The 25,910-nt window shown below is 40.3% G+C and overlaps 2 protein-coding genes across 2 annotated transcripts; both read right to left on the reverse strand.

Annotated features, from left to right (window-relative positions):
- Positions 1-1,407: 1,407 nt before the first annotated feature.
- Positions 1,408-25,691, reverse strand: LOC117288570 (poly [ADP-ribose] polymerase 1-like). The gene is made up of 12 exons (XM_033769517.1): positions 25,441-25,691; positions 22,398-22,488; positions 21,290-21,483; positions 19,821-20,032; positions 18,802-18,889; positions 16,815-16,931; positions 15,202-15,407; positions 13,666-13,740; positions 12,286-12,452; positions 10,988-11,136; positions 2,506-2,590; positions 1,408-1,508 (listed from the first exon to the last, which is right to left on the reverse strand). Exons 1-12 carry the CDS (start codon positions 25,561-25,563, stop codon positions 1,408-1,410), a joined length of 1,608 nt encoding a protein of 535 aa, XP_033625408.1. The 5' UTR covers positions 25,564-25,691.
- LOC117300104 lies at positions 3,668-7,966 on the reverse strand. Its single transcript, XM_033783801.1, has 6 exons — positions 7,842-7,966; positions 7,342-7,680; positions 7,088-7,199; positions 6,037-6,283; positions 5,636-5,912; positions 3,668-5,190 (listed from the first exon to the last, which is right to left on the reverse strand). Exons 1-6 carry the CDS (start codon positions 7,860-7,862, stop codon positions 3,994-3,996), a joined length of 2,193 nt encoding a protein of 730 aa, XP_033639692.1. The 5' UTR covers positions 7,863-7,966; the 3' UTR covers positions 3,668-3,993.
- Positions 25,692-25,910: the final 219 nt, after the last annotated feature.

A 25,910-nucleotide genomic window follows, 5' to 3' on the forward strand; every position in this document is an offset into this window, starting at 1 on the left:
CCCGGCATGCGCGCAGGCTGGCAGCCAATTTCAAGTTGACAAAACAGGCATCACACAGAGTGTGTTTGTAAGTTGACAAAACAGCATCGCGTAAGCATTCAATTAACACAAACTCCAACGTGTACTTCATATTCAACGCGCGTACATGCGTACGCGCGCGTGTCTGTGGGGGGGGGGGGGGGGGGGGAGGGAATTTAAGTCGATATTGAGTAGATCACAAACTGATCTTAGTCTACGATCATGCAATCAAGTTTATCAGGGTGCCACCAACAGCAATCAACATGATGCCTGTCTTCCAGAAACAATAACAGTGCATTGAGCCTTTTGGTCGATGCTCCCTCTTGTACCACATCGCCAACCCAAACAAGTGTGTATACGACTGCAACCGTGGACCTCCTATTGTCCCTCTTTTGTTTATACTCTTTTGTTTATTGGTTTTCCAACTGTGGACCTTTCCCGAACTGTGGACTGTATTGTCCTCTTCTGTTATAGGTCCCTGGTTTGAATGTGTATACCTACTTAACTGGTTATGGGAGAGAGGTCACTCTCTACCACTGTTGTAGTATACACTTACATGGACCACCTTTTTTTTAATCTCATGATCAGATCATATACAAAGATAATGCAATGTTAAGTGTGTACAAAGTACACTGTCCCGTGCAGTAGAGACAAACTTTACTAATAGAGACTGTGCAAGTCTCAACTGGTAATTATGGAAACAGGAGGTTCCAAAAAATGTTGCTTCCTTGTGTTTAGGGAAATAAAAAAACCATCTCAAACGTTCCAATATGTACAAGATTTGCTTAGTCTATACCAACTATCAACTAGTGGGAGGTATTCCTTTGAACTCAGTGAAGGCACTGTTTGCGCTCATGACAGAAATGGGGTTCTGTTTTTGGATTTGTCGACAAGGCAGAACCAGCTGGTTCAAATGGCAATATTAGGATCATCTGGTCGGAGCTGATGAACTGTCATAAAAACACTCCAGAGTGATAATGTTTAAAGGCAGTGGACACTATTGGTAATTACTCAAAATAATTATTAGCATAAAACCTGACTTGGTGACAAGTAATGGGGAGAGGTTGATAGTATAAAACATTGTGAGAAACAACTCCCTCTGAAGTGACGACGTTTTCGAAAAAGAAGTAAATTTCCACGAATTTGATTTCGAGACCTCAGATTTAGAACTTGAGGTCTCGAGATCAACCATCTAAACGCACACAACTTTGTGTGACAAGGGTGTTTTCTTTTCTTTCATTATTTTCTCGCAACTTCGATGATCGATTGAGCTCAAATTCTCACAGGTTTGTCATTTTACGCATATGTTGAGATACACCAAGTGAGAAGACTGGTCTTTGACAATTACCAATAGTGTCCAGTGTCTTTAAGGACCTTGTTAATAAATGGCTAAAGTGACTGACCTGATTCTTCGTCCACTGCTGCCCCACCCTTGAGCTGAACTTTCTTCACTCCACTCGACACACTCTTGTTGTTGAAACGCCCATAACCTGTATAGAAATGTAAGGGAAGAGTTCATGTTAATTCTAAGGGTACAGAACAGCTGACCACAAAAAGAACCCAAGTACAATAATCACTTACTAGATTAAGGTAACAAGCTAAAATACCATGTCACACGCACAATTTGTGACTGGTATCCTGCTTGATTTTGCTTATATTTTAGCTTTTTGTTAAAGGGAAGGTACACGATTGGTAAATACTCAAAACAAATATTAACTTAGAAACTGACTTGGTAACGAGTAATGGGGAGAGGTTGATGGTATAAAACATTGTGAGAAACGGCTCCCTCTGAAGTAACTAAGTTTTTGAGAAAGAGGTAATTTCTCACTACTAGAAGTCTTTTATTCCGATCTGAAAGCACACAAATTCGTCCAGCAAGGGTGTTTTTTGTTCATAATTTTTTGTCTTTGACAATTACCAAACGTGTACAGTGCATTTAAGCAAATTGTAAAGTAATATGTTTTGTTTGCACCAACTCACCGACAAAACATAGAAATAACTGGTTGGGGTTTGCCTTAACTTTTTCATCGACTCGCCAGCAGGACCAGCTAGTTTTTTATCTCAGTAGTATTTCAGCTTGTTTAATAGTCCATTTATGCTATATTAAATAACTTGTGGTTGAACAAAGAAATATTGACTAGAATGAGATTTTGAACTCTGGATTAATGTACCGGCGCTTTACCAACTGAGCTATCTAGCCCTACATATTGGCGGTCTCCCTACCTTTATTCGGGGGTGCCAGTCTGAAGCCTTACAACCGTTAACTGCCATGTACACCCAAGTTACTATACAACCTGGAAAGCGGCAGCCACGGGATGCGGCCTATTCAAATTTTATTTATTCTACCCCAAATCATTCACAATTTACCCAGTCAGTTTCCCTTGCGGACTATTGTCTGAAATGTATAGTTGCATCCCCTTAAGTTTTCTTTCTTGGAGCTGTGTCTGTCTGTCTGTGGAGTAATTCCAAGAACATTAGAATGCTCACCTATTGCATAATCTTGGCCTCTGTAGCTGGTAGATGGAAATGACCCTCTACTGTCTGTTTCATCTTTACTAATCCTGTCTGCAACCTACAATTAAATGAAAATAATAACATGTCAGTTGGATCTTTTCACCATTCTACTCTCAGTAACAATTTGTTCCTTTTCGTACAATGAATGTTATTAAGAGCCTGTCCACGAGACGACCATGCAGACAGTGATAAGGTGGGGGTCAACGGATTTGGCTGAAATTTTGGTGGTAGGTGGGTCATAGGTAGCCTTGAGGCTGTGCACAATATTTGGCCAATCCGACCTCCCTAGAAGAAAAAATAGCAAAAAATGTGTTTTTTAGTGGGAAAATTGCGTTTTTGATGATTTTTGACTACAAAAGTTTAAACGCTTGCTGCTGAAAGGTGGAATACAGTAGAGCAATGAAATTTGCAGGGTCTTTAGTTAGTATCCTGACCTAAACCAAGAACTCAAAATTTTGAAAAACCAAGACTCTTAAGAGGCAACAGTACTTCTTCATTTAAGGGTACCCCCAAATTTGCGTCACATCTTTGAGTCGCTGTAGAGTCATTAGTGCAGGTCTGTGAGCAATGACATTTGGGTGAAAGAGAGGTCTTATTATGGCCCTTAGGTAGCATCAATAAAATATTTGCCAGCAGTTTTTTTTTTTAAATGGCAGGTGCCTGTTTTTGCCTTATAATGGCGGTTTAGCATTGCATCGTTCAAAACTGGTACCTGTTGTGGTTTGTTTTCAACGGTAGTCTCGATGCATTGGACATGAAGCAAACCTCTCATCACCCTACATGAAACAATTATGTTGGTCCTTGAATCCTTAATTAAGTGTTTTTGGTAAACATGACCAATTTCCTCAGGATTCAGACACTGACCTTATATTTAAATGTTTTGTTTAGTTTGTCATACTCAAATCCTGATTCATATTTTAATTATATCCCCCTTCCTCCAAGCCTTTCACCCTTTCTGATTTGTATGATCACATGAGTAGCTATCAGTGCAAGTTATTTGGTCCTTGTCAGGCATTTGCAGTACTGCAAAGCCAAGATCCTCTTCAGAATAAGGTAATTAGCAAACATTAGATAACACAATAAACACACCAGGACTTTATTATAGTTTAGATAATAACACGATAAGTGTCAATGGTTTTATTTATTGACATAATGAGTGGAATATGTTCAATATGTTTTAGTTTTTACCTTCACACAAGATAGAGTGGTACAAGTATTACACCATAGATAATACTCAAACGGCATCACAGTTGAAAGCAGTACTGGCCATTATGGATTTTTGGGGTGTGAAAATCAGCCCTGATGGTAACGAGACAATTGGAAAGCTAATTGGCTAGGTGTAGTTTGGGAACATCAACATTTTGAGATTAACAAAAATAAAAAAAAGGAAGAGTAGTACTGACTGTTTAATCAAAAACGAACACTTGATAAGCGTCCGATGGCATCATGCATTTAAATGCCTCAAAGCTCACACTGGTTCTGTACAGCATCCACGAGAACCTGCCTTTCTACCAATTCTACAGCATTATTTTGCACATCAGTCCAGCTCTTTGATGGCAGTGTCCCAGATTTGTGTAGGAGAGCAAGACGTGAAAAATAGCTGGCTATCTGTTGGGTAGTCAACCAGTCATCTCTGTGAAAGTGACTTTTCAATCGCCGGGACACAGTTTCTGGGTTTTCCTTTTTTCCTGTATTGGCGCCAATCATGAACTGAGCTAGCAAAAAATCCTTCACTTGCTGTGAAAACCTCTTCCTTGCCTTGGAAATCTTGCGAGCCCAGCCAGAAAGGATTGCCTGGGACATAGAGGCCGAAGCTGCTCCCGAACCGACAGTCTCAACACCTTTACTGGAACAAGAAGGGCCAGCTTGCATCTCGCCAATCTTTTCAGCCCACTGACGTGCAATCTTGTCAAGACGAGATTCCTTAAGGGGACGAAACATATGCCGTCCAGCTGCCAAATGATGTGTTAGGAGCTCATCGGTGGGGAAAGTTTTGACACAGTTTGATTCTGTACAGGAGAACTGAACATCATCCCTTTGTTGACGAATTGCTCCCGTCAAGACTTTGGGCTCAGTATAATGTCCAACTGTGTAAGTGGTGATCAGTGGTCCAGGTGGTTGCTTGATCAATTTAGCGTAGGGATGGAATTGGTTGCCAATGCTGTAAGCGAGCCAGGAGCGCACACCACCTTCCTCAAAGGAGAAATTGGTAAAGTTGGTGACACCTGGCCATTTCAGAGTTTCATCAGAAGAGGGCATGTCTCCAATCTTCAGAACAGATGCATAGCATCCTCTCACACCATTGTATGACTCTAAGGCAGTGTGCATGTCTTCAGCAGTGAGTACGTCGTTGCCTTCATTGACGTACCGCTCGATATGGGCCTTCATCGGTGCTATCTTACGATCACATATGTCTTTACCGGCCTGTACCTCAGAGAAATCATACCTTGAAATGATGATGTCCACTTTTTTAGCAAGATCTGCCATAGACAGGATAAGAGGTGCACAGTGGTAACATCCTGCATTATCAGACCTAAGAGAGACTTCGGTGATGTTTGGACGCCTTCGTTTCAGCTCAAGCAACGAGGCTTCTAGTACTAACAGTACGCTCCACCAATTCTGGACACATGGCTGGATTAGATGGACGAAGCACAAAATCTGAAGATAACAAGAAAGACATGAATGTTATTTTAATGATGTAAGATTTGCATCAAGATAAAGTATTTCTAATTTTTGTTGTATACCGATGTGTGAAAGAAAAATGCAGTCAAGTCGGTGGTTTTTTAACAATATGAGTCCCATGTGACATGCATGTGTTGTTGCTTTTTTCTTTTTCTTTTTCATCTCATAAAAAACACCAAGTATATGTGTTGCTTACCACACATCTGTGTAAGTAACAAGTATCATTCCCTTCAAGTGATGAACCAAGGATAACACATGGTTATACAAGTTATTATTCACAATTCATCATGAGTGCTTCTTTCGCACAGGTCTTTGTGTATTTTATTTGTTAAATCTGCTGAGTCATTAAACAAATAAAATAAAAATGTGAATGACAAATTATGGCTTTTTAGTGATTTGTATCATGATCAAACGTTTTTACCTCAAATTCACTGCCAGATTTCATCACAGCAACCGTCACATGCCAGGATATCCCTTTCTTGCCAAACCAATCTTGTTGAGCTTCTCTAAATCGTCTCGGCAAATACTTCATTGCCCAATCCATAGTCAAAAGTGCTTGGGAAGAGGTAAGGTTCGAAAGAATATCCTCTTTGCACTTTTCCTGAGCCATTGTACGCACAAGATGATTTTTTAGACCAATGATACGGTCCTTGGCGGACTCAAAATCATATGCTACTTCGTCCTTCTGTGATGGGTACCTGGAATAAAACATAGATCCTCACAATAAAATTAATGTCATGAATATGAACCATTGTGCACACAAATTGTACTCTCTAAGAATTGATGTCGGAGAGGTTCCATAACCCATCCTAAGAAACTTACTTGTACTTTGTGTCGACACTTGATATGGAGAACTCAACTTCATTTAGCAGAAGACGTAGGTCATCACATATCTCACAGTGGACGTCATGAGGATGGTTGCAAGAATCTTTAGAACTCAGTGCATAAGTCCAACAGTGATCAGGACAGGAATTGTTTTCCTGAACATGGAGTTTGAAGTCCGATTTCAGGTATTGGCGAACTGTTCGGAACCTAGTTTTGTGCTCATCTACCCACAAAGCTGAAAAGCCTGCAACAATCAAAAGCAAAGGTGAACAGTTACAATTGTTAAACCACGGTAACAGATTGTGAATTTTCATTGGTCAAGAACAAATCATGTGATGTGATACAAAGACGCATGTAACATGGAATAGTGCAGAAATCCACATGTTCGTCATGAGTTGGATGTGCGTAACGCGCATCGCGTAAAAATGAAAATACACGCGTTATCCATAAAAAAGCATTGCTTAGCGTCTATATTTATTTATAAGGATGTGCACTACGCATCTAGCAACGACGTGTTTAACATGGCTCATAATCGGAGGGTAACATGAGTTTTGTATCCCGGGTGTACATCACCTGGATCATTCCCACCATTGGTCGTTTTAAGCACCCTGTACAATGTAAGAAATAGGCCCGGGTTTGAGCAGAGCAAGGGTATGAGGTTGAAGTTACGCTGGTACTAGGTAAATTGATCTACATTCTTCTGCAATGTGCCGTTGGGAACAATGAAGCTACAAGTTCTGTAAAAGGCAACACAATTTTTCAATTTTGTTTATGTTATCGTCTCTGCTCATTCATTGCACGTTACATCGTTTATACTCTAAAAAGTAACAATGTAATGTTTGTCCCCCCCCCTCGGAGGCAAATGGCACCCAAGGCTTTGCCCCTCGGGTGTACAAAACACCATGGATCCCTTCACAGCTTGCAACAATTGTAAATTGGTTTACTCTAGATCCTGTCTGTGTGGTTCTTTCCATAGATCTTGACTCATTGGAGACTATTGATAAACTGGTAAAAAATGCAGCTCTAAATTAGTAGTTTGAAAACTTACCACATTCACCAAGCAATCCCATCAATCCATCCATAGCATCAAACCCTTCCGAGCCCTCGGCAGCAATGTTATCCAGACCAGAGAGAGATTTCTTCTTGGCAGCAGCACACACCTGTGAAAGAATTAAACTGCACTTTTACAATGTGCAACTCATTGACCATATCGATGCTGTACATAATCGATCCATACTATAAACAAAAGAATTAACAAAAAATTGATGCAACTGGCAAGATTGAATAACACATAATTCTCACCTGAGTGATACTGAACAGTGAGCTACGACCAAGTGGAGTGATTCCAATCTCTTGACAGTAAACTTGATATAAATCAACAAGACGAGACACGACGACGGTTCGAACAACATTTGGGATTTCAATCTTTTCTCCATGACTGAGCTTCAGTCTCCTGGTCCCAAATGCAACGTCTTGAACAAACTCTGGGCGTGAGATGAATTGAATAAAGTGATCAACCTTGCTCTTCTGTAGTCTTGATCTTGTTATTGGCTCCAACTCTACTGGTTGCCCTCCACCACTTTCCTTAGCATGCTTTCTTGCTGCATCTATCCTGTAGATGGTGAGCCCCGGAATCAGTTGCTGTAACAATGGAACAAAAAACATCAAGTTTCAAGAAAAATACAATCAATCACAAAAAGGACCACTATGCAGTAAGGTGGCAAACTTTTGTAAACTTTTTGTATGTAGTCTTTGACAAAACGGATCAAATAGCATAAAAGGAAATTCAAATAATATCTTACCATGAGTCTTTGCTTTGTCATGTTGTGGGCCAATATTGATAAAATCTGTCGTTTGGTACACCAGTTGTCTGCAGCTTGATAGCACACAACTAGAGAGCTGGTACTGCTGTCAACATCTTGATCACGTTGTGATAAGTCAGCAGCTTTTTCACCAACTGTGATCTTCATAAGCTCATCTTCTTGACCAGGTGCCAAACAATGGAGAACTAAACCAAAAGCTTCCTTTGCCTTTCTTCTATAATAACGGACGGTACTATCAGATGCTTCTTCTAATGGTCGACGAAGTTGTCCATCAACAGAAGACCTTCCACTCTGGATAAGGAAAGAGTTCAGGGATTGCAACTCCACATTCTTTGGTCGGGGGGTTGGAGCCCAAGAAGAGTCAAATGCACCCAGATCCTGTGTAACATTGTCATCAGTTGATGAAGACTCACGCGTTTGCTGAAAATTTGAGAAATTGAATAAATCCAGTGAGATATGCTGCATAAAGCAAGGATGAAACAAGTATGTGCTTATGAAGAAGCGTGTTTACAATTCTGTAACGGACACTTTGTATTCATACTTTGCTATTGAGAGGTACTTGCCCATTAGGCGCACCATGAATGCCAAATGCATTGTGGGATTGAATACACGGTGTTGACAAGATGGCTCCTGTGAGCTGAGCACAGGTACATGTATATAATAAATCATCTGTAATTATTGTAATTATCAAATCCGTTGTAGCCTTTGTCCTGTTTGCGGAATCCAAACAATAAAGTAACGGAGAACCCGTTATAATTCATAACCCGTTATAATTCATATGATAAATGAAATGCCAGCTATAAGAGTTCAATTTGTAGTCCCCCTTTAATTATACCTCTTGAATTTGAGTGCACTCTGTGTCAGTGGACTGGAGAGATAGGAGTCCACCAGCCGGCAATGAGAAATCACTGACTGTGCGCTGCTGCTCTTCCTGTTTATAAAACAACAAGTCAAGAGGTTTTTTTTTATTTTGTTACAAACGTTGATAAACCAAGAGAACATAAACATATATGCATGTACTGTTTTTTTAAAGTGAAGGGAGCACACACACCTTATTAGAGGGCATATCACCAGGTGGTAGTTGTTCCGCTGTCCGTTGTGTAACTGCTACTGCTAGTGGGTGCTTAGATAAACAACCTCTACAGATACCTGAAACCCGAATAAACAGTGAGAATTAACTGTGATCCAGGGCTGTCTCAACTTAACTGCAACCAGCAGTATTAATAATAACTTTTTCAGACAATATTAAATATAAATGATACCAAGTCGACTGCATGTTAAGGGATGTAATCAATGTTCAATGTTCAAGTACATAAATTACCCAGAAAGGAAGAACAAAAGGCTGATCAGATCTAACTTTACGCATATAGAAAACAGAAATGCAATGGAAAGCATTGGGTTTGATTTATTTTTATACACATTATAATTGTTTTCTTACCTGTTCCGACTGGTATCAGGGTACCCCATCGAACAAACACCTCACGACTAGTTGTTTTATTCGCACCACGATATGGTTTGCCTTTCCCTTCATGGAGTGGATGACAGCATTTCCTTGTTGATGTCCAACTCAACCCTAACTTGTACCGATGTGCCGGGCATATTGTCTTATCACTGAACATGTGGTAAGCATCAACGTCGAATAACCCACATCGCAGGAGGATCAACTTCCACTCGACATTCACATCATGTGCAGCAACTTTCCACTTCTGCAAATGGCTCCGTATGTTTTTTGTGCATTGACGAAGATGCACGGTATTGCTCTCTCGCGGATAAGAGGGATATACACCACACTCGATGTCTTTGCAATGCTCAAGATTATAAAAATCACACTGCAGCGATACAGCCGCCATATCCATGGCTGACATGTTGACATCGCTCGCGACGGGGGGGGGGGGGGGGGGGGGGGGGGGGGGGGGTGGGGGGGTTGCAATGCAATGTGGGGCGCCCTCTTGCGGTACTTCGCGCTAGCTGGGTGGCGGTTCTGGACGTTCCACTTCGATAATATCACGGTTGTTGCTGCAAACAAAACTCTCCCATCCACCTTAATACACAAAATTTGCAAAAACTTATGTTTCATCTTTGTTGATGTATTTGTTTAATGTTATAATAACATCCTATTCCAGACGTGAATTAAGGGCAAGCAATACTTTACTCATGACTGTATGTAGGTTTGATACAGATATTTATGAACTTTTCCATCTTTGTTGAACCTTGGCAATCAAAATCAAGAAGAGCTGGCAATGTTTTTATTTTTTAATATTGTAGTTGGATATCTAAACTATATTTGGACCAAGTTTGTTGACACTCAGCCCTGCACTAATTAAGTTGTGGTTAACTGCGTAGATGGCTTATTTCCTTAGTAGAACTGTCAAGTGTTTTCCTAATGCCTAGATATCTAAAGTGAACATTTTCACAATTTTTTTTAAAATTTCATCGTGAAGAGGACGATGAGCTCTTTCTTTTGATGTATAAGTCGACAAAAATTGATAAAGTTTAATGGAGTTAACGGGGCTCTAACTGTACGACAAAAACACTACAAATTAACTCCCTGGAAGTGTCAATTTTGCGCTGAAACTAGTTGGTGCCCGTACTCGGCCACTGGAAGATTTTTGAGCGAGCTGCTCCACCAGGTGTTATGGTCCCAGGTGGGGATCAAATAGCCAAGATTTGAGTTTAAATCGCTGACCCCCCACCTTGTCGATTTTTCAAGATTTTGCATGGTCTTCTCGTAAACGAACACTTAATTACTATTGTAAGATACAGGGAACATGACCAATATGGTGGCAGCATGATCAAGGTCTATAACCTTTATCACGGTGCAGCCATCTTGAATTTCTCTCATTCACATCAATGATACCAAACCGAGGCTGGTAGAACAAAATAGTCTGGTTCCTTATTGCAAGGCGATTGTTAGCATGCATGATTGTTACTCGATATAAGGAACATGACCAATATGGTGGCAGCATGATCAAGGTCTATAGACCAATTCGACGAAACAAAATTTGTAGCACCCTCTATCGAAAAAAATTAGCAACTGCGGTGTCTTTGTACACAATCTAGGCATTGAAGACACTGCAGCAAATGGTGCGCGGTGCGTGTCGAATTGGTCTATAGGTTGTACTTACATCTGAGCCCCAGGGAGCTATGCTGTGTTGTGGGATAAGCTTGAGTATATCGCCGCCTTTTTCAACCTCATTCAGGAACTCAACAGAAACTACATGAACATTGAGGGCTTCAGACTTGGTGATCTTTGGTGACCTTTTATTCACTTCACCTGGAGATTTGAATGAGATTGGGGAGAAATAAATCAGCACCTACCTAAGTTACATTATTTACAATAATAACAATAATTACTCATGTACACTGATGAGTGTTAGCACTGTATACTCAGTACATTCCCCGAGCTCTGTGAACAAATATCACAGGCATGTTACTCAGATGGGATTCGAACCCACGACCCTTGCAATTCTAGGGCAGTGTCTTACCAACTAGACTACCGAGGTTGCCCGGTAGCTAGAGGCAGTTCGAATCCTATGTTTCGGCAGCGGGTACCGCAACTATGTATAATAGATGTTAAATTTGCATCGGGGATAAAGATTATTAATTTTGGTTTTTACCTATATACACTGATGTGTGTTAGTAGAGTATACTCTGTACTTTCCCGAGCTTTGTGAAAAATCACAGGCATATGACACTCGGGTGGGGTTCGAACCCACGATCTCTGCAATTCAAGAGTAGTCTTACCAACTGCTTAATGTAGCCAATACATGTGTAGGTTAGCATGCACATTGGACTAGGACGGTGGGCTTTACAATAACCATTTAGAGACCATTATCAGCCACAAGTGGCTCATACTAAGATGCTCATAGCGGCTGCAAATAGCCACAAGATTTGAAATAAATTTATTTCCACTCAACCAGAAATTTATTAATTTTTATTTACTAATTCTGGTTGTGAAGCCAAGGACTTTCAAGAAAGTGAACTTAATCACTGCACAAGCCAAGAAACCAATGGAGAGAAGACAAGGAAGGCAGAGAGAACCAATAAGCACAGAACTTCTAAGCAGGGTACAGGTTTGGCCAATGAACAGCCGCTTTTTGACCTCTTGGTGAGGGCGCCCTACTGATATGATATCATGTGCATCAAGACTATAAAGGAGGCAGATCATTGGACAATAGCTGTTCTCTGTGCGTAAAAACGTGCGCGTGACCTCAGCATACCTGTAGCGTTTCGCGTTATGCAAGGGGGGCTATTGATTTCTTACACAATACATAACGCGCCTCCGAAAAATGTGCGTACATTTGGGTGTCAACTCTCTTTTGTGCATGTTTGATTATGATTGAAACACCTAAAATGACACCCAGGATAGGCAAATGAAGTACGTTGCGCATATTGCAAGAGGTCTATAGGAACTTTGTCTGACCTTCAGAGCTGACAACACACGCAGTTGATGAGGTGACAGACGTAGAGTATTTCCCCCCAAGCTGAGCTACGATCTCCTTGATCACACTGATGGACAGACTCAGCTTCCCAGCTGATGTTACCGCAACATTAAGCAATGGGTTTGTGGATCCTCGTACCGGTGCTGTACTATATTCAAAAGGACAAAGTAACATAATAATATTAGTGGCGTCTTATAAAGCACGCATATCCATCACTCAGTGGCGCTCAAGGCGCTTTAAGCACATAGTTTTTTTTCCTGCAATGTATGTGGGACTACGTTTGGATTATGAGACCTATTATATTGCACAATGTACTGGTTTACAAGGTGCAATATGCTATGAGGGACTACGTTTGGATTATGAGACCTATTATATTGCACAATGTCATGGTTTATATGCTGCCAATCCAACCAGGAACAAGGGGCGAACCCCTTCTCTTTTCCATAAGTGCACTGGGATCTTTTACGTGCATTACACAACACACAGGACCAACGGCTTTACATCTCATCTGAAGGACGAAGCATAATGGTTTAGTGTCTTGCTTAAGGACACAGATGTCACGACTGGGACTCAAACCCACACTCAGTTGATCAGAAACACCAGATAGAAAGTGTTACTATATAGAACTACCAGAGTTTAAACCAGAAGCCCTTAGCAGCTAGGCCATGACACACTCAAGACCACGTCCTGTTCCAAACATTGCACTTTTTGGCCCAACTTCATATAGCTGCCTAAGCACAAAAAATAAACTAAGAAAAACAAAATTATGCTAACCACAATAAGGTTACCAGCTAAAATACCATATCACATGTAGAATCTGCAAATGGTATCCTGCTTGTTGTTGCTTAGCAGAATGTTGTTAAGCTTAACTCTCTGCTTAAGCAGCTCTTTTGGGTCCTGCTGTGTCAAATTCAAATGCACAAAGTCACTCTTGTTTTGTACTGGTCTTTAAACAACGAGTCTTTCATGGTGCAGCAGTGATGTTAGTTACCAGTATTCCCTAACATTAAGCAATACTCTTGTGTAAAAACCAGACATACTATTTTACTTTACAGCCTCATTTTAGTTATACACATTGATTTGAATGGAGGAAAAGCAAAATGGCAGAACCGTAACATTGTGCATGGCATTTGAGGCATTGCATTATGTGGTATCAATGTAAGTTTGGTTTGTGGTAACACCATTTGCTGGGTAGATTATGTTCCATTGAGAACTTGTCTTGCTTTATATTCTACTCCGTGGTGGTAGTGTTATTTCAAACCAAATACATGTATACATTCATAAAATACTAATTTATCATTCAATTAAAACAGCATTCTGAAGGGAAAAAAGCAGAAACAAGAAAGTAAAAATTTGCCAACCTTTTTGATGGTCCAGCCTCCTCTTTTGGGAACAACCGCTTGCCACCATTGTAGGCTTTAAACTTGAAGGACTCGCTGATTTGGGAGTAACAGTACATACAATTTCTAAATTTGGTTTGAATCAACAGAATCAATCTTGCAAAACTTAAGTTTGATAAAAGAGTGAAAAAGATTAGGCATTGCAAACACACAAGTCTACTGGCTTGGTTAACAACAAAAAATAACATAACATTAACTAGATAATACTAGAGGCTTCTTATATAGGGCTAAAATCCTTAGGGCTAAAATGCACTCATGGTGCTTCAGCAATCAGTATTTTTCCTGCATGGTATGTGGAGCAACGTTTTGAAGTGTGAGACCTATTCCTCTACATAGCACTATGTGACGGTTTACGAGGTGCTGTGGTGCAATATGCTGCCATTTGAAACAAGGAACACCAGGGCGAACCCCTTCACTTTAATGATAAGTGCGCTGGATTCTTTTAAGTGCATTAGACAACACACAGGACCTATGGCTTTACGTCCCATCCAAAGGATGCAGCAATGGTGGTTAGGTGTCTTGCTAACAACAAAAGCGTCACAACATGGACTCGAACCCACACTCTGCTGACCACAAACACCAGAGCTGGGGTCCGGTGCTCTTATCCGCTCAGCCAGGACACGCCATATAACATTTAGCACGTGATGGTGAACAGACCAGTGAGAATTCGGCTTTCTATCATGAATATGTATGAGGAACCGTAATATAGACTCTAGATTCTCTACATAAATTGAGTCACTTTAATAGAAATGCAAATTTTACAAAAAGGAATTTGAGGCATTGCGTGGTGAGGTATCAATGTACATGTATATTTGGTATGCGGTAACGCCATGTGTGTATCTACATGTACATGTACTTGCCACGTAGATCATGTTCTTTTGAGAACTCGTCTTGCTTTATAATATCGGAGTCTCATATAGCGCACGTATCTACCAACAAGGTACTCAAGGCGCTGAGTATATACAAACTTTCAGAAAGATATGTTATTGCATTGATGAATTCTAAGACCCAATTATTTAGCACCTTATAAGGGTTTACAAGGTGCTGCGGCGCATACAGCAGCCACAGCCAGAAACACCGGGGCGAACCCCTTCTGAATTTCGTAACTCTGGAAACTTCCCTAATACTGCAAGGTAGATTTTCAGAATTTAGGAGACTTCTCCGTTCTAATAAGAACTGTCCTGCTTATATACTACTACATGGTTGGAAGGTAAAAAAATTGGCCAGGACTACTACTTTCCCTTAGTGGATCAAGGTGACTTCTCATTACAAAAATTACTTCCGTGGAGTGAGTTCTTAATTGGTCTCAATTTTTTACTAGTTGGCTCTAGCCATCGTCATGATCAATTTTTCACTAGTTGGCTCTAGCCATCGTCATGATCAATTTTTTACTAGTTGGCTCTAGTCACTGTCATGATCAATTTTACAATCACACCAAATTATTCGGAAACCATTTAAAAGCAAAATCAAGAAGTTTAAAACACAAAAGAATCTTACAGGTAGGTGCCGACTTCGTAGTCGTCAGGTATGATGACTTTCTTCCTCCTCTTTACATCTTGGGTGAATACGGTGCACTTCGTCCATGATGATATGTTGCCTTGGCAACGGTAGCCACCAGTTGTCAAGACCAGTTGGCCCTGGTCACATTCGCTGCACGGCTCCAGGGGGCCAAAGGTCATGATGTCACTCAGGCGATCCAACAGCTTTGATGAAACAGAATATTGGGAACATGTTTATTGGTGCAGTTGAGGGAACACAATACAATTACTGCAGCTTTAAAGTATAAAGAGGAGTAGGTTTTTTTGCAGGAAAAAAGGTAGATTCGTTTTAAAGCCACTGAACACTAGTGGTAATTGTCAAAGACCAGTCTCAACATATCTCAACATATGCATAAAATAACAAACCTGTGAAAGTTTGAACTCAATTGGTCATCGAAGTTGCAAGATAATAATGACAGAAAAACACCCTTGTCACATAAAGTTGTGTGCTTTCAGATGCTTTCAAATTACTTCTTTCTCGAAAACTACATTACTTCAGAGGGAGCCGTTTCGCACAATGTTTTATACTATCAACCTCTCCCCATTACTCGTTGCCAATTAAGGTTTTATGCTAATAATTATTTTGAGTAATTACCAATAGTGTCACCTGCCTTTAATTTGTGAGTTTATTGGCAAGTGTATTGTAACTAAGAAAGCTATACTTGTGTAAATATTATTACCAGGCCTTGAAATAAACTATAGAACCCACAGCATTCGCCAAGGTGCCCTGTGCTTTTGCTGCGGTCCTATTTGCAAAGTTCCAATGCAAACTTCAATTTTCCTCATAGTTGGAAAGGTAGTGCATTCCCCTTAACAGAGAAAAAATTGCTGTGCCCATTCAATAGCAGAACTCATGCCCTGCAACATTGGCAATAAATTGCCTTGCATTAATAACTTTTGGGGCTGCATCCATGTGTGTGTACAAACCTTGGTTAAAGCTTTAAATATTGTGTTGCTGTTGTTTGGCTACTTGCTTACAGGAGCTACTACCACCGTGTAAACAGTTTTTAAATTTTTTATCAAGACCTTTCCAGTCAGACACACGCAACAAATGATGTAAATGTGTATGCTGCCACGAGGCTTAAGAAACATGTGCATCAAGAATCAAGAGCAAACACTTAAAGGATTCGTGTACTTTTTCAAAACTTCCACAGTTTTTTATTAAACTTACAGGGTTTGAAGAAAGTGATAGTGGAAAGCTTCCCTTCAAATATTACTTACTGAGGTTCTGTAGTTTTTGAGAAATGGGTAAAACAAGTCACAAAATAATTTGTTATTCAAGTGAGACGAAAATTATTTTAGCATGTAAAATCGCATTAATCAGATATGGTATTATACCATAAACATAGCAGAACTGGTTAATACGATTTTACATGCTAAAACTGAGACGAAAATTGTTTGTTTTACTCATTTCTCAAATACTACAGCACCTCAGTAAGTAAAATTTTAAGGGAAGCTTTCTACTATCATAATCTTCAAACTGTGTAAGTTTAATGTAAATCTGTGGACATTGTGTTTTTTTTGTCTTGGGAAAAAGTACATAGACCCTCTAAGTGTATGAAGCAGACATACCTTGCTCTCCCCAGAGGGAATCTCTTGGTCATTAATCTCAAGGAGCTCCTTCATCTCAGTTGTTGTCAGATTTGTCCTCAACGCATCTCGGATTTTCCAGACTTTTTCACTCTGTGCCTGTGATGTGTAAAAAATAACATTTGCAGTTCTTATGCAGCGCTATAAGGTTGGTGCATCCAAGTCTATTTTCCCTAAGCGTGGCATGTCATGGCCGAGTGGTCTAGTTCATCGGACCCAAGCTCTGGGTTTGACACATGGTAGTGACACTTGTGCTACAAATACCACGTGACCTGGTAAACCCTTATAAGGCTAAATAAATGGATCTCAGAATACATCACTGCAATAACCTGCAATCTTTCTGAAAATTTGTATCTCAGCACCTTGAGTACCTTGTTTGGTAGATATGTGCGCTATATAAGATTTCAATATTCGATTCGTGCCCTTGAGCAAGGCACTTAACCACAATTGCTTTGTGAAAATATGCTGGGACGGTAGTGCACTCTGCTCTACCAGCCCTCTAGCAGCCAGGCTAGTGTATGCTACCAATGCCAACATACTTACAGGCTGTGAAGGGGGTAACCGTGTTTCAGCCCCATGAGTAGGTGGCTCCTAGTGGATGATACCCAAGCCTACATCCGTATGGACTGTAAAGGGGGTAACCCTGTTTCAGCCCCATGAGTAGGTGGCTCCTAGTGGATGATACCCAAGCCTACATCCGTATGGACTGTAAAGGGGGTAACCGTGTTTCAGCCCCAGGAGTAGGTGGCTCCTAGTGGATGATACCCATGCCTACATCCGTATGGACTGTAAAGGGGGTAACCCTGTTTCAGCCCCATGAGTAGGTGGCTCCTAGTGGATGATACCCATGCCTACATCCGTATGGACTGTAAAGGGGGTAACCCTGTTTCAGCCCCATGAGTAGGTGGCTCCTAGTGGATGATACCCATGCCTACATCCTTAGGGACTGTGAAGGGGGTAACCCTGTTACAGCCCTAGGAGCTGGTGGCTCCTAGTGGATGATACCCATGCCTACATCCTTAGGGACTGTGAAGGGGGTAACCCTGTTTCAGCCCCAGGAGTAGGTGGCTCCTAGTGGATGATACCCATGCCTACATCCTTAGGGACTGTGAAGGGGGTAACCCTGTTACAGCCCTAGGAGCTGGTGGCTCCTAGTGGATGATACCCATGCCTACATTCTTAGGGACTGTGAAGGGGGTAACCCTGTTTCAGCCCCAGGAGTAGGTGGCTCCTAGTGGATGATACCCATGCCTACATCCATATGGACTGTAAAGGGGGTAACCGTGTTTCAGCCCCAGGAGTAGGTGGCTCCTAGTGGATGATACCCATGCCTACATACTTACAGGCTGTGAAGGGGGTAGCCGTGTTTCAGCCCCATGAGTAGGTGGCAATGTGCCCTTGGTCATGGTGGCAATTGGTTTGGGTGGTAGGCCCAAATCAGTTAAGTGTAGCACTCACCTCGAAGTGGCCGTCCGGCCTTGTGATGTCAGGCGATTTCTCATTTCTAGTTTGAAAATGTGCGTCTAAGCTGGCCAATTTTTCGGTCACTACAGTGGAACTAACCCCAGATCTAAAGACACTGGACACTATTGGTAATTGTCAAAGACCAGTCATCTCACTTGGTGTATCTCAACATATGCATTAAATAACAAACCTGTGAAAATTCGAGCTCAATTTGTCGTCGGAGTTGCGAGATAATAATGAAAGAAAAAACACCCTTGTCACACGAAGTTGTGTGCTTTCAGATGCTTGATTTCGAGAACTCAAAATTTTGAGGTCACGAAATCAAATTCGTTGAAAATTACTTCTTTCTCAAAAAACTATGTTACTTCAGAGGTAGCCTTTTCTCACAATGTTTTATACCATCAACCTTTCCCCATTACTCGTTACCAAGTAAGGTTTTATGCTAATAATTATTTAGAGTAATTACCAATAGTGTCCACTGCCTTTTAACAAATATACACTTCACCTTCATTTTTTCCTTCTCTTTATCAACGTCTTGTCCTTTGGGCTTCTTAGAGTCTGGCTCATCAATGCTGGCTTTAGATTTCCGCTTCCTACAAAAAAAACCCAATACAGAACATTGCACACTGTCCTAATTATTGTTTACAAAATAATTTTCGGTTGAACAAAGAACAATTGACTAGAACAGGATTTGAACCATTGACCCCTGGATTAAAGACACTGAACACGTTTGCCAATTGTCAAAGACCAGTATTCTCATTTGGTGTATCCCAACATATGCATAAAATAACAAGCCTATGAAATTTGTGACTCAATTGGTCATTGAAGTTGCGAGAAAATGATGAAAGAAAAACACCCTTGTTAAATACAAATTAGTGTGCTTTCAGATATGAATAAAAAGGCTTCTAGCTAGAAGTCTTTTATTATTTTAGTGAGAAATTACCTCTTTCTCAAAAACTAAGTTACAACAGAGGGAGTCGATTCTCAAAATGTTTTATAATTTCAACAGCTCTCCGTTGCTCGTTACCAAGAAAAGTTTATGCTTAGAGTAATTACGAAATGTGTACAGTGCCTCTAACAGGTGTTTTTGATACCATTTAGGAACATCATACATTTTTGATATTTTGATACGACTAAAAAAGTGGCATCTGCGTTATCAATGTCAAAATGGGATTGTGTATTTGAGTAATATCGATATCTCATGTTAGTTTGTGCGGTACATGCCCACATTGTGCACACAGTAATCCACTGTATTGCAGCAGCCTAATCAGGTACGCCCATTATGCCATGCACTTAGTGCATAGTGCATTAATATTACCGCAATCAGATAATACAAGCCTCACACAACGAGGAAAACGGTCCTCATATTAACGAAAGTCGACTGAGACTTTTATTGTGTCTTTCTTCATAATGTAGCCTACAAATCAGCATTACGTTGCCAAAAACTCATCAAAGATTCTACATTTAGAATTAATCTTTGCTATCAATCAAGCTTTAACAAGGATGATTCTGAAAACCTCTTACAAGGGGAATTTCTTCTCCAGGAGTTTTTGATCATCCGCGTCCAGCTTCTTAAACCCCTCCAGGTGCTTAACAGAGAACGTGTCTGGCCACTGTACGGCCGCTAAGCAGTCTGGCTTGACGAAGCAGTCTAGATGATGCCACGTGTCTAAGGTACCTGGGATGCCCTTCACAGCAGCTGCTTCTTCACTTCGGTATTTAATACGCAGCTCATCCTGTTTTTGAAAAATTCACAGAAAGATATTTGAGATGCAATCAAGCGAAATTGGTCATTTGTTGACCCAGGTAATTTTTCATTCATTTGAAAAGGGCAAAACCTATGCTTTATTAATGCTGTTAAAACCCCATGTTGATACCACCTTTGATTCAAAAGTAGTGTAATAGAAACACCAAGAAATGCAAAAAGAAATCGGCACATTTTATTTCAATGCTCAGTTTAACCTGTTTGATGTTATTTATCGGGAAGGAATTTGGCAAAAAAAAATAAAAAAATATTTGGGCATTTCAATTTCCCCCCAAAATTTAGAAAATTTAAGCAAAGTGTTTCTAGGTTTTTTTCTTACAGAACTGCTCAGCTGTCGGTTTCACCAAACTCTTCATAACTTAGGATTAATTTTGGACTTGGGACGAGTTGAGTTCCGCATCCAAATACGTAGGAAGCATTGAACCCATCCTAAGTTAGGATGGGTTACTCGTCCTAACTCGAGTTAGGATTAATCCTAGCGCTTTGTGAAATCGGCTGCTGGAGTCATCCAAGATGTTCAGTGGTAATCAGAAGAGCGCAACATGCAGATCAAAGGGGTGGGTGTGGCAGTTTGCTTCTTACAGGAAATAGCCCAGCTGGCTTGTCAGAATCTATCAACTGTGTCCAACACATGTAGGCTTGTTAAAATTTGTACAGGATAGTCAAATATAGACCGTTATCACACTATCACCATCTTGGTCATGTTCCCTGTTTCACATAACAGTAGTGAATGCTAGCATTCATTGCGCATGGCACCAGACTATTATTTCATATACGTGTAGCCTCAGTTTCGTAAAGATTAGTTCAGGGATGAGATTCATTGTTTACAAAAAGGTCTGAAACTAGGATCCAATAGGAGACTTTCCAACGCTAGGTGGCAGCAGACATACCGGGTAAATTTCCATTGTTTACGTAGTTCTGAACATGCGCATAATTCTGAGAACAATGGATTTACCCGGTAAGTCTGCTGCCCTCTATCGTCCCAGAAAGTCTCCCATTCTGCTGTATGTTGAAATTATGGCTTTTCCCACCTGAATGGTAACCCTTGGAGTTACAGATTCCACTGAGCTTTAAAGAACAGTGTTCTCAGCACTAGAGGCTGACTTAAAAAGTCTGAATTCAGATAAAAGTCTGACAAATCTCATCCCTGGGAGTAAGAACGGAGTAAAATCAAGATGACCACACCATGATAAAGGTCTATACAGCAAACTAGCTCAGCCTTGTCTACCTTGTCAATCTTATCGCCACACGCCTTACAGGAGCTTCTACTGGACTTTGCATACTCCACTCCATAATCCTCCGACGTCTCTGTTTTCGTACTACTCTTGGATGCTGCAGCTGCCTTGCTGCTTCCACTTCTACCTCCGTTGATTTGCTCTCTGATCCTCTCTTGGTCCTCCCAGCGTAACGCATCAAAGTGACCTGTGTAAAGCATTTAATGGTCTTGGATATGAGGCATTTATTGGTGAGGTATCAATGTGTATTTGGTTTACAGTACCACCATCTACATACGTACATGTACTAGCTTGGGAGATTATGTTTTTTTGAGAGCAGGAACACATTGCGTTATTTACTTGCAAGGTATTTTATGTTCTTTTGAGAGTTTGTCATGCATTGAATTACTACCATGGAGTAGATTTTTTGAATTTCAGGAGACTGACTTCTCAGTTCTGAAAAGAACTGTCCTGTTTTTTTTACCTACTACATGTACCTGGGCAGAAGGTAAAAAATTTGCCTGCCGCCGATTTCACCAAACTCTTCCTAAGTTAGCATTAACCTTACTCAGAATTCGTTAAGTTCTGTATCAAGATGTTAAGACGCAGTGAACCCGCCCTTAGTTTAACTCGAGATAGGATTAATCCTAGCGTTTCGTGAAATAAGCTGCTGGACTACTACTTAATGGATCGAAGGGACTTTTCTTGTTAATTTCACTACCGCGGAGTGAGTTCTTAATTGGTCTCAATATTTCAACGTGCTTGCTCTAGTCATCGTCAGTCTCCTGACGACGACTAGAGCAGCCTAGTCGTCTTAATGCAACAAGGTTATGTGCAATTTGTGCAAAATAATGGAACGCAGGAACGATAGCATAACGTCACAGTTGGAGGTTAAGTCGCATAATGCCCTCGGTGTACGCACCATTCGTTGGATACAAATGGCCGTACGCACCATTCGTTGGATACAAATGGCCGTACGCACAATTCGTTGGATACAAATTTGTGCACACGAAGGGCATACACTCAAGCATTTCTATACCTAGAGTACACTAGTTTACTGCGAGTCTTGTTCACTTATATGCCCAAAGTAGTCAGGATTGTATTGCAAAGATCTTGTTTTACCGATATCACTGGTTGATTCAACTTTCTTGACGTACATCCAGAAACACCTGTAGTGATACCAGTTTGGCTGTTTCCCGTCAAAAAAGGGCGACTGTTGAATAAAATAGACAATCAGTAAATACAAAACATGTGTGTACAGGAATGTAATTAGGTATAAAATAACATTTTCATGTCATATCGGATGAGCTTAGTGTGGAAAGTACATTTTGAAGTGTATGTTTGAGACCACTGCTTTACATCATCAGGCCTGTATTGCTTTATGTCCAATGTGAAGGGCGCAGTAATATTAATAACAAGTTCTTATCCATAGTGATTTCATAATAACTGTCTTAATGCCATTTACATTAATAGTGCCCTGGTCACTGGGGCAATAACATTCATTTAGTATTTCTCAGCTCCCTGGAGGGAGAGCAGGCCTTATACAACCTATTATGGGTAACTACCCTCGCAGGTACCCATTTATACCCCTAGGCGAAGAGAAGCAATTATTATACACATAATGAATGTTTATGAGTGCAATGGTGCAAATATGTTCATGAGTTGAAAGATGGAATGTTCTATTCAACGAGGCGGAGCCGAGTTGAATGGAACATTCCAGCTTTCAACGAATGAACATATTCGCACCATTGCACGAATGAAAAACATTCATTATTTGTTTTATATAACATCCAAGTAGATCTTTGTCATTTTGATTGAAAGATACAACTTTCAAAACAAACAATTTCAACTGTAGAAGCTGAATGCTAGTAATTTTACTATGCCTTCTTGCAGTAACACCTGCTGCGTTACCAAAGACACGCGCACGCAGTGATGTTTTTACTCAGCTTTTTCGTTCCATCCGAAAAGTACCATTGCATGCTGCCAGCGTGCAATGGTACTTTTCGGATGGAACGAAAAAGCACGGTGAGTGACTCAGCGTGCAATGGTACTTTTATTTGCTATCACGTGACGGACAATCCTCCAATCAAATGGCAAGGATCTGCTTGGGTGTTATATAAAGTAAAGTAACTTGCTCAAGGACACAAATGCCACGACCAGGATTCAAACCCACACCTCTATGACTTAACCACCAGAACTGAAGTTTGAGAACCTAGTACACTTATCATCGAAAAGAGAACAGGTTCGCTCCTCGTTTGATTGGCAGCATATTGCGCCAAACAGCACCTTATAAACCAATGGCGCTATGTCAAAGGATTTAGGTCTCATAATTCAAACGTAGTCTCACATACCTTGCAGGAAATACTGTTTGTTACAGCGCCAGGGAGTGTCACTGAGTGACGGATGTGCATTATAAGAAACCACTATCATTAATATTATTATTATTATTATTATTATTATCATTATTATTAAATAGAAATTTGGCAAGACAGAGTCTGTTTTAAACTGAACAAAGTCAGATACAGTCTCTTTAGCGTACTTTGTCCTAAAATTAATGTCTCTGTGCTTATGACATGATCAGAATGATGATGACTGCCACCAAATGACGACTTAAAAGAAAATGGGGAAAAAAAAAACGTTATGTTTATGTTGAATTAAACCGTCTCATCTTGTAAGTAACCTGAGATACCATTTTGGCTAGTCTGAGATTGTCTTTTGAGATACAACCTCTATACACATGAGGCCCTGTTGCTTTTTTAAGCAGACTCTTCTAGGAAATTAAAATCTCTAGTGCCTCTGCTATATGATTGCCACTGAATGACTGTGCGTCAGCAACAGCAAAATGTGACGTTTATGTTCAAGTGAGATGATTATTGCATGTTAAAATCCAAGAACAAGAGTCATTCTTCAAATCCATTTTGGCTATAAGGAGGTCTTTTGATATACAACCTCAGGAGGCCCTTTTGCTTTTAATGTACGCTGCCCGGAAATTAAACTCTCTCTTACACGTAGCTGCTTCTGCTTTGATTAGTTACCACCAAATGATGGCACTTCAAAATCAGTACAATTGTATGTTTATGTTCAATCCCTCACGCTTGAAAGTTTCTCAAGGAAACTTAAAACGTATTTCTTAAATATGATTTTACAAGGCCAATAGTGATAACTGTTAAATGTCATTGTAATAATCTTGTTTCACTTAAAACAATGTATAGCCTATTTACTTATCTGGCTGGTCTCGTCCGTCAATCGTCCTTGTCTAGTCCTCTAATCTTGTCTGTCCCAGGGTACATTTTGAAAAGCACTACGCTTCAAATTTTAGCCATGTTATAATTACGTTTCAATTGATGCTGTAGCCTGTATAACGCTTGAATTGCATTTGATGCTTTTGTTTGTAGTTGCCAATATTGGAATAAATGTCCATTAAAGTCCATTAAACCATGAATTTAAATGATAATATATTTTCAATTACAGAATTGGTCTGGTAAAGAGCCGACTGTCACACACAGTCATGACAGTGTGCATGTTTCTTATTATCAACCATGAAATAACAAACCTTACTTTGAAAATTGGGCTCAATCATTTGTCAATGTGTGCAACTCGGGAGAAAATTGTGAAACCATGCAGGGATAACTTTCCGTATGGCGCCACCACTTTTTCACTTAATATAAATATTAAAAAAAGGGATATCTCATTGAGGTTTAAGATACCATATCGAATGAAAAAGTGGTGGTGCCATACCGAAATTTTTCCCCATGCAGTTTTCAGCATGTAAACACATTCACTGGTGTTCTTCACTCTTCATAATTCTGGTTATGTAACTAATAATACTATAGGTCGACAGCGTAATACAAGTAAAAAAAAGAAGCTGTCATGGGGACTCATGTCATGTTTTTTTATCAACAATATCACTTCATTTCATGGGGGAAATATGTCACAGGGAAAAACGTTTGACATTGAACTGCAGAATGAACTGCAGTAACCTGTCACACTAAAATTTATAAAGACTTTGAGTATGAGATGTTTAAACAATCCTTGGATAATCTTCCGGACGTCGCCACCAATTTATCCGCCGTTAATCCTTTCCAATCCTGTGTAGGCGGCCTAGACATTATTACACACAAATTTGCTTTAGTTTAATTCTTCATTTATTTATTAACCAACTTACCTGCACCATTTTGGCCAGACGTAGGCCGTCTTTTGGGATACAACCTCTACACCCTCTGCAGGAGGCCCTGTTGCTTTTGGCGTACTCTGCCCGGAAATTAAAATCTCTCCGTTCTTCTGCCATGATTGCCACCAAATGACAGCTAAGACGTAAAAATGAGCAAAATGTTGGGGGTTTTTGTCAGTCAATTTGGTTCAACCATAGAGTACAACCATAACACTGTGTTGTTTGGATCGCGCGGTCGAGTTGACATGTGGTGTGTGCTGTGTATAAAACGTGTACTTGGTGCAGTAAGCCCGGTGATCATTTTGTTTCTTACCGTGTAGATGGTGTTTATTTACCAAAAAATCAAACCCGGGGAATATTTTGTGCTCCCAAATTGTTATATTTATATGGTAGGTCTAGAGATGAGCATAGAGGAAGAAAAATTAAAAATGTCTTCCTCCAAGAGATGAGTAAGCTAATGTCGT

This window comes from Asterias rubens, chromosome 1 (genome assembly GCF_902459465.1).
Source record: "Asterias rubens chromosome 1, eAstRub1.3, whole genome shotgun sequence".
Classification (NCBI taxonomy): domain Eukaryota; kingdom Metazoa; phylum Echinodermata; class Asteroidea; order Forcipulatida; family Asteriidae; genus Asterias; species Asterias rubens.